This window comes from Salmo salar, chromosome ssa03 (assembly GCF_905237065.1).
Source record: "Salmo salar chromosome ssa03, Ssal_v3.1, whole genome shotgun sequence".
In the NCBI taxonomy this organism is placed as follows: Eukaryota; Metazoa; Chordata; class Actinopteri; order Salmoniformes; family Salmonidae; genus Salmo; species Salmo salar.
The window spans coordinates 54,660,659-54,670,163 of record NC_059444.1 but is presented as its reverse complement, the minus strand read 5'-3'; the positions used below and the strand labels follow the sequence as shown (position 1 = coordinate 54,670,163).

The following is a 9,505-nucleotide window of genomic DNA, read 5'->3' as shown; positions in this document are numbered from 1 at the left end:
ATAACATTGGTTGATGTGGTAACCACCTAATTGTGGTTTATGTAATCTTCTTCTGTTGGTAAAACTGAATTTACATTTTACCGTTTTTTCTGAATATCGATAGAAGCTGGATTAGATTACAGGTTTAACATATAATCACTTTCAGTGGGTTTCAGTATTATGAGTAAATTTTTTGATGACAGCTATGAATACATCCCCTCAGAAGTAAATGAGCCCTACAATACACAGAACATCAGATAACTAAAGTAAAGGATGCTGTTCTGCTTTTATTGCGGCAAAAGAGAGATCATGAACTTGTGTCTACATATAAATTGTTGTTTTTGCGTGGGTTGTTTTTGTACGTTTTGAGAGTTTGTGGCAATGGTTGTGTGTGTGCATGCATACGTGACCAAGTGTACCAGAAAGGATTTGTAAGGGCTTGAATGTAGATATATGTGTAAAAAGAGGTGTAAATGATGTGGAAGGTGCATGGCCGCTGCGGTGAGGGTGTGAAATGGCCACTGCACCATGGCCTCATTTAGACCCTTTGTTCTCCATTGCCTTTAGCGCCTTGTTCAACTTCTGGTTCACAATGTTTCTTTCTGTCCATTTCACTATGAAAGAACAAATAAAAGGAGGGAGAATGAAAAGGGAGTTCGGGTATAAGTGGATGTAGCAAGGATAGACCTAGTCGTCATATCATTGGTAGTAGTAATCAAATAAGTGGTGTTTATTATTAGCTTATTATCTAGCTATTATCTAGCTTATTATCAAAGCATTTTATGAATATTGTAGCACTATTTGTATTCATAGTACTACTTGGAGCGGTAGTGGTAGTAATAGTTGATATAGCAATAAGTGGCATTAGCAGCAGGTCACCCACCCATGTCATCAGTCTTGCGGCCGTACCAACGCTGGGGGTCTGTAGGAGGGGCGGGCAAGGGGTGAATGATGTAGGAGTCTTTTACCAAGGACTTCCACACCAGAGGAGCTCCTGGGAAGAATAGAATAGAAACATGGACAGGAAAAGAAAAGAACATGAGCATTAGACAGAGGAACAGTAATCCTTGACTGTATTTGTCACAGCCTGTGCTGATAATTCACTTTGGTATCATACTGAATCAGGAATGCCCAACAGTGACCTGGTGCAACACTGACCTGGAAAGATGTTGGTGCGCAGACAGTGTCCCAGGCTGTGGTAGGAGCAGTGGGGAGGGACGAAGGCTGACTCTGTGTCAGTATAGTGAGGCAGAAAGAGAGGAGGAACCTCCGGGCATGCTAAAACTCTCACCTTCAACACACACACACATGCAGACACACAGTTGCAAAAGCATAGTTGAGAGCTCAGTAGTGTGCATAGGTTGTAGTGGAATACCAAGTTTTGGCACTTAAACTGAATTATTCCATCCCTCTCCTACGCTACTGACCTGCGGCATGTCTCCAACTGTTGTCTCCGGCTGGCAGGTGGAGGTCATTGCCTTGACTAACAAACAAGAGGCGAAGAGGATTCTAGGTAATGTAAGCAGAGAACAGAACTAAAGAATGCGCTGTCTGACCACAAGTGTTCTTGTTGTTGGTACAGTCCTGTAGGTTTCCCATGTCAACATTCACTGTCCAGTGTTCCATCAAAAGATGCAGCATTGTAAGATCCTTTATAATAAATCTGATGCACAAACATTTGGGCAACCAAGAGCCATAAATCAACATCTGCTAATCCATAGAGATTAAAAAAAAACTTTTCTCGATTTATACTAACTGTTTGACAGAGTATTGGCTTTTCAAAAGGACTATTTGGCACTGAAAAAGTTAATTTAAACCCAACAGAGAATTATATTGGCTGCCCTCCCGCGGAAAAGATTACATCTGCACAGTTGACAGGGGCGTCTACTTTCAAAATCGATAATTTACACAATACAGTAATGCTGAAGGACTAGGCCAACGTATTATGTTAGTGTCCGCATTAGCGTTCAAATGAAATATAAATAAAATCTTAGCCTAAACCAAAGCTCAAACTGAACCAAACCGGAAAAATGTGACTACCTTATTTTCCTGACATGAATACATTGTAGCTGGGCCAGGTGGGCTACAAGAACAATCGTTGGCGCGTTTAATTATCACGTGTCAGGTGCATGGCATAGAATTCCCGAAAGTGAGGAATTATATTTTACATTATTTTATTAGAAAAGTTAGCCTAAATATACTTACATCTGTGCTACGATTCAGAGCCTCAGTCACTGTGTATTTTTGCGATCCTGCGGCTAACCTTACCTCAATTAATTAGATTTTTCTGAACCCCCCCTCATCGTCCAATCAGCGTGAAGAGTAACAGGATAATGGATAATGATGTCACAATTATCCTAAAAGGGGCTCCGATACAGTAGAGCGCATTACCTGAAATTTGAACTCCATATTCAGAGTTAAAGGTCATTCAGTTATTCAATATAACACCACCACAGGAAAATAAAGTGTATACCTTAATCCCTCATAACAGTTCAAATAAAGCCTACCTACTAAATACTAATATCCTGTACATTTACCACACACAGACAATAACAAATTCAACTATCAAAGAAAGGAGAAAGGACAAACAGTTTGTATTTTTCCATTCAATTAACTTTATTTCACAATTCTTACATTTAAAATGTGTTCATTACTTTTAATACCACACACACAAATATCAACTTGCTAAAACAATAGAAAAGAACATAAGATCCATATGGACCTACATATTTATATTATGTACATACACTCAAGTCTTTGGAGGTAAACCTCTTCAGCTCTCTATGCAGCACACTCTCAGCTCTGACATTCATCTTATTAAAGGGGCATCCCAATAAAAATCTACAATTAAATTCAATGTGACCAGACATTTCGAAAAATAAGGCTCACTTACGTTTGGGTGATTTTCTGTCTGCTTTTTGGGGGGTAATTTATTTAAGTACAGATTCAGTTTCAAAATGATGTATCAGACACTACAATTTCAAATGATTTGTTATTAAATAAGTGATATTTGATAAGACTAAATATCAGGCAAAGTAGCTTCCTGATTTACAGATCACAAATGCAAACGGCGTCTTATTAAATTATATGAAAGTGTTTTAGGCATGTGATTTAAGCATGCTTTAGAAGTGAACTAGGCAAAAAGAAATTTGGACAAAAATATTATTTCTTGTTTTAAATTGGCTCTCATGTAGGCTACATTACATTTCTCTCATGTAAAGAAGAACATATCAAATTGTAGATTGATCATTGGATTGGTCCTCTAAGTGCTGCTTGCTGTTCAGTACCCAGGTGTTGTATCAGGCTTCTCAGGCAGATGTTCAGCTGAGCTTTATGTGGGGGCAAACTTCTTGGCCTGCGCCCTCACCCTCTTCTCATAGTCCATTCTGTTCTGACTAAAAGTGGAAACAAAGGGGGAATTGTCCATTATAAAATGGAGTATCACTCAACAAGGCTATACTTTTCAGTTTAACGAAGTGGGATTGTGTATGTTTGCAAGTGTCTTATAAAGCACACTAAGAGTCCCTTTGCCTGTATCAATTATACAGTACAACGTTCAAAAAGAGACAAAAGTATCTCAACCGAAACTCACCAGTAAATTGTATAGGCTTCTGCTTGTGCTGGGTCTTGGATGTTGGGTTCATTGAGTAGCTCTTGGATACCCAACAGGATCTGTGAATACAAAACAGATGAAGTCAGCTTTTAGAATGGATTGAAATACAAAACAATGTAGATGAGAAGACAATCACTCGACCAGGGAATACCATGCATTGATCCACATCAAATTACTGTATATTTTATGCCTGTTGAGCCAATGTCGTACATTCCTCCAAACCGGTGAAATCACTGATGCCTCTCCCATTCTTTATGTATTTGTGTGTGTGTGTGTGTGTGTGTGTGTGTGTGTGTGTGTGTGTGTGTGTGTGCCTGTTTGATGGTGATGGCTGGCCTCCAGTCCTTCTCCTCCTCCAGGATGGAAAGACACACCGTGCCAGATGGGTAGACATTGGGGTGGAAAATGGGCGGTTCAAACTTGCCTGAGAGGATATAGAATAGATGATTTCTATTAAAAAGTATTTCTGTTGACTTCCTTATCATCGATATCAAAAATGACTAGGAACAAAACACTGCACATCAGGGGTGTTAAAATTAAATTGGGATTGTTAAAGTTTAGAAAATAATCCTTAACCGTTTTGTTTTTCACAAAATTTTAATCAAAGTGCAGTTATCACAAAACTACCACTAATAGGTCCCGATCATCCTCAAAGAGGATTAAAGAAATATTAAAGAAATACCTAATGCAACAATGCTGTAACAATTTTTAAGCTACTTTATTAACCGGAGCTGTTATCAATGACTGTATATACAGTATGAGAGTAGCAGCTCAAGCAGGCAGCGGCGAGGGGACCTGCGGTGTGAGTCTGAGTGACGAGGGGAACAGGGAGGGGAGAGAGAGTTTACCAGCACGAGTCGACTTGGTTGCTAACTTATTGCTAGTTATTTTTCACCTCATCTGATTACATAGTACCTGTCTTGACTGCATCAAAATTAGATAAACAAGTTAAGCCAGCTAGCTAACAGTAGCTTGGCTAATTGAGACTACATAACAGTGCTTTCTCCCCTTGCAACTATTCAGATTATTAAGTACCAGCCTACCTGTTGGCTCTTGGTGTTGTAGTCGGTCCCTCTCTTAACTTTTAGTTATGTAATTTTAATTCCATCTTCCACTGATTAGCCTAGATATCTCCTAATAACTTGCCACACGGAGGCTGTAGCTCTATTGGTCAAAAACAAGCTACACCATCACTCTCCTGAAAGCAAGAGCAGCATGATACAACTCCCCCACCCACAGGGAGCGCGATGTAGACCATCTGAATTCACATCGAATTTTATGCATTTTTCTTATAACAGAAGCCCCACCCCAAATGGCTGTTTAAATGTTAAGATTTTTTTTCCATTTGTCACTTCCTTGTTGCACATAAGATTATTACATAATATCTATCAACCAACAAATGGAAATCGATCAACACTTTCCTATTGAGGTAACCATGTGCAGGATTACTCACATTTTGGCGGCGAGGAAGGATAGTCATCTTTGAACAGCATTCGGAGTTTGTATTGGCCTCCCTCCCACAGTGTCTAGATAATTGAAGAATATAGTCATTACATCCATTAATTGTTCCAGCTCACGAGGGAGTGCCTACACACTATAAAAAAAAAAAAACACCTTTAACTGAGAATACATCAGTTTGCATTTGTGTTGGCCATTTTTTGATGTACTATAAGAAACACTATGGTATCTGTTTACTCATTCTGACAGACTGCTAGTGGTTGTTGGGTCTTGTTAGAATAAAAACTACAGAATGTGTAAGTTGACATACCCCCTTCTTCCCTGGAATGGCGCATTCCCAGTTCATAAGGTTCATAGTGCCATCAGGATTTTTGGTAGGCACAGCAACAAAACCCTGAGAGAGAGAGGGAGGAAATACGTTTTGAGGAACAAGTTTGCCTTCTGCAAATCATCATAACAATTTTATTTTCATTGTTTGTATGGTAGCTCCTCACAAATGGGTGGTCTTTCCTCCATGCTTTGCGCTCCTGTGACAGTCTACTAAGAGCGATACCAGACATTTCTACTCATTAACACAGTCCTGTGGGGAGACATAAAAACACTCAATTAACATGGCTAGATAGCTACACATCCTTGTTCTCTAGTGGTTTTGCTAACTAACATTTTTATTAGAAATGTCCAAGATATACTATAGTTGGGTTAAGGGTTGGGGAGTAACTGATAACATGTAATCAGTTACATGTAAAACTATTACAAAAAAACTCACTAATCAGTTACATTACAAGCCGAAAATATAGTAATCAGATTACAGATACATTTGAAACTAGATGGATTGTTTGCGAAAAAATATATTATAACTCCTTGGTTTTCAATTTAGTTTTAGTTTGTTCCACCTGAACGTGTCTGACCACAAGTCAGAGACCACTATGACCCACCAAATGTGTATGATGACACACCAAATGTCTTTGATGGATTCTTTTTGTCTTCTTCTAATGTCTCTTAATCCAAAAGAAACTGAAAGTAATCAGATTACATTACTGATTCTAGGTAATCCAAAAGTTACTTTACTGATTCCAATTTTGGACTAGTAATTCACAGATTACATTTAGAAAGTGCCTGTCAGGTAGCCTAGTGGTTAAGAGCCTTGGGACAGTAACCAAAAGGTTGCTGGTTCAAATCCCAGAGCAGACTAGGTGAAAAAAATCTGTCACTTGGGCAAGACTAGGTGAAACAAATCTGTCACTTGGGCAAGACACCAATTGCTTGTGTAGATCGCTCCGGATAAGAGTATCTGAAAATGACTAAAATGTAAGTGTAAAATGTTGACTTGCCATGATTCTTATGACATGAAGTTAACTTGAAAGCTAATTAACCTCTTCACTAGCTATACAAATTTTCCCTTATTAATTTAAGATAGCAATGACGTGGATGCTGCATTGGCCATATACCACAAATACTATTATAAACTGGTTACCAACATAATTAAACCACTAAATAGTCTGATAAAATCACGTCATTCAGCCAATCAACATTCAGGGCTCGAACACTTTATAACCAAATATATACAACGGCGTTGTTGAATACTAGTTTCTGATTGGCTTGAAGGGTATTGAGCGTGTAATATTTCCCGAAATTGCATGGTAGAATTAAACGGCTATTTCAATCTTACATGTTATGTTTGAGCTGCTTTTGAAAGCAAAAGTCGAATTGAAAACATTATTGGCATTGCTGAATTCGATTTCCATATTAGCAAGCTAGAACTGATGGTTAGGTTAGCTAAACTAGCAAATCTGTTTTGTTTATTTACCAAGGCAGCTATGAAGTAAACTATGAAGTAGCTATGAAGTAAACTTGCTAACTACTTCAGTGGTGTTGAACACATTTCTATCTGCGAATGAACACATTTCTAGCAGCTAATGTGTTCATTTATAGCCATGGTATAACAGGGATAATCAACTAGGAGCTCTATGCGTTCTCTGGAAAATAATGCAACTCCAAGGAAGGTTACTTCCACACCGCGGAACACACCTTCCACGTTGACTCTGTACCGGTACCCCCTGTGTATAGCCTCGCTGTTATTTTACTGCTGCAGTTTAATTATGTTACTTTTATTTTCTATGTTTTACTTAACTTCTTAAAGTATTGTTGGTTAATGGCTTGTAAGTAAGCATTTCACTGTAAGGTCTACACCTGTTGTATTCGACGCATGTGACAAATACAATTTGATTTGTTCATTATTATCCATTGGACGCATAGCCCCTAGTTGATTATCCCTTACATATGGCTCTGGTTATTGATATTGCCAGTAGCTAGCTGGCTAGGTACCCTGCTAGCAGTCTAATTAGCAACAAATCATCAAACTTGCCAACCAACTTACATCCACCCACCTGTAAGCCTAGTTTGCTAATATAATGAAGTTCGTTTATAGGTAAATGGTTAGTTGCTTACCTTACAATTCAATTGATACTGTCTAGATGGCGTTCGCTTGTTGGTGTTTGCTAACGTTAGCTACCTAAAATTAGCTAGGGGGTGGCTAAAAACAATGAGCTGCGTCGCCTATTTATTTTTTTACTATTAAAACTAGCTAAAGCAGCTTACTAATGACGATACTTTCGTGCTAATAATTTGACCAAGTTATTTCCCCTTACATAAATCTATAGATTGAGAGATTTCCTTACCTGTTACCGCATATGTGAATACCTGAACGATAGCATTCAGCTAGTTAGCTCGCTAAAGAAAGAGGACCTCAATTTGTTTATCTCGACATAACCCACAGGCACTTCGCAGGGCACCTTTGATGGACTTTCTTTTCGGCCATCTTTGGTGTGGCGTCGTGTTGGCTTCATCTGGTGTTGTACAATTTTTTGGGAGATATATATCGAAGCTTTTTATCAGTTAAAGCAGTGGTCACCCACCTTTTGAAAGCCGTGATCTACAGCTCAGATAATAAAAATAAAAAAACATTATTTAAACGTATGCCAATGCAAAATTAACCAATTAAAAACAGTTATTTAACAATGAGGTTTGTGCAGTAGGCTATATGCCAAATTCATTGTCACTGCATATTGGCTACGCTTGAATTGCCCTGCCAATGTTGTTCTTATCAGAACATTTAAGTGAGCATAACAATTGGCTTTTTTTCCCTTCTGGACTGATGGTCTGCATCTTATGGTCAGTCTGAGGAGAAGGAGGAAGCAACGGTGAGGCTGCCTCACACCCGATTCACCATCACTCCGCCTTCCTTCCCTTCGCTGATCATGCAATATGGCGCCGACAGAGATGGTCGCCTCGCTTCGAGTCCTTAGGAAACTATGCAGTATTTTGTTTTTTTATGTATTATTTCTTACATGGTTATTCCAGAAAATCTTAAGTGTTCTTACATATGGCCAGGAAGAACTATTGGATATAAGAGCGGCATCAACTTACCAACAATATGACCAGGAATACGACTTGCCCGAAGCGGATCCTTTGTTCGGACCACCACCCAGGACATTGGATCAAATCCCAGAGGCTGACCCAAAACAACGTCGCCGGAAAAAGAGGAAGACGGAGCGGCCTCCTGGTCAGACTTCGAAAGGCGTGCACACCACCCACCGCTTCCGAGTATATTACTCACCAATGTCCAGTCTCTAGACAAAAAGGTGAAAGAAACTAGGGAAAGTGTTGCCTTCCAGAGAGACATCAGAGATTGTAACAATCTCTGTTTCACAGTAACATGGCTCTCTCGGGATATGTTGTCGGAGTCGGTACAGCCACCGGGTTTGTTCATGCGTCGCGCCGACAGAAATAAACATCTCTCTGGGAAGAAGGGCGGGGCTGTATGCTTCATGATTAACGACTCATGGTGTAATCATAACAACATACAGGAACTCAAGTCCTTCTGTTCACCTGACATAGAATTCCTTACAATCAAGTGCCGACCATATTATCTCCCAAGAGAATTCTCGTTGGTTATTTTCACAGCTGTGTATATCCCCCTTCATGCAGATACCACGACGGCCCTCACGGAACTTCACTGGACTCTAGGACGCTGCATTGTAGCTGGGGATTTTAACAAAGCAAATTTCAGAGCAAGGCTACCAAAATTCTATCAGCATATTGATTGCAGCACTCGATCAGGCAATACACTGGACCACTGCTACTCTAACTTCCGCAATGCATACAAGGCCCTCCCCCACCCTCCCTTCGGCAAATCCGACCACAACTCCATTTTGCTCCTACCGTCCTATAGGCAGAAACTGAAACAGGATGTACCCGTGACTAGAACCATTCAACGCTGGTCTGACCTATCGGAATCCACGCTTCAAGATTGTTTTGTTCACGCAGACTGGGAAATGTTCCGGGCAACCTCAGAGAATCACATCGATTTATACGCTGACTCGGTGAGTGAGTTTATAAGGAAGTGCATTGGATATGTTGTACCCACTGTGACTATTAAAACCTACCCTAATCAGA

The 9,505-nt window shown here is 39.7% G+C and overlaps 2 protein-coding genes across 4 annotated transcripts; both read right to left on the bottom strand.

Annotated features, from left to right (window-relative positions):
- Nucleotides 1-259: 259 nt before the first annotated feature.
- Nucleotides 260-2,267, bottom strand: cimip4 (ciliary microtubule inner protein 4). Of its 3 annotated transcripts, none has more exons than XM_014192783.2 (5): nt 2,185-2,267; nt 1,407-1,462; nt 1,138-1,270; nt 863-973; nt 260-593 (listed from the first exon to the last, which is right to left on the bottom strand). In XM_014192783.2, exons 2-5 carry the CDS (start codon nt 1,452-1,454, stop codon nt 514-516), a joined length of 372 nt encoding a protein of 123 aa, XP_014048258.1. In that variant the 5' UTR covers nt 1,455-1,462; nt 2,185-2,267; the 3' UTR covers nt 260-513. The 3 variants fall into 3 exon arrangements, with proteins under 3 accessions (XP_014048258.1, XP_014048259.1, XP_014048261.1); XM_014192784.2 differs by having other exon boundaries at nt 1,407-1,488; nt 2,185-2,242; XM_014192786.2 differs by lacking the exon at nt 2,185-2,267 and adding an exon at nt 2,020-2,142.
- A 303-nt stretch (nt 2,268-2,570) lies between these two features.
- On the bottom strand, nt 2,571-7,875 carry LOC106600883 (SUMO-conjugating enzyme UBC9). Its single transcript, XM_014192633.2, has 7 exons — nt 7,729-7,875; nt 5,545-5,630; nt 5,361-5,444; nt 5,046-5,118; nt 3,907-4,016; nt 3,572-3,651; nt 2,571-3,374 (listed from the first exon to the last, which is right to left on the bottom strand). The coding sequence occupies exons 2-7, from the start codon at nt 5,608-5,610 to the stop codon at nt 3,311-3,313; spliced, it is 477 nt and encodes a 158-aa protein (XP_014048108.1). The 5' UTR covers nt 5,611-5,630; nt 7,729-7,875; the 3' UTR covers nt 2,571-3,310.
- Nucleotides 7,876-9,505: the final 1,630 nt, after the last annotated feature.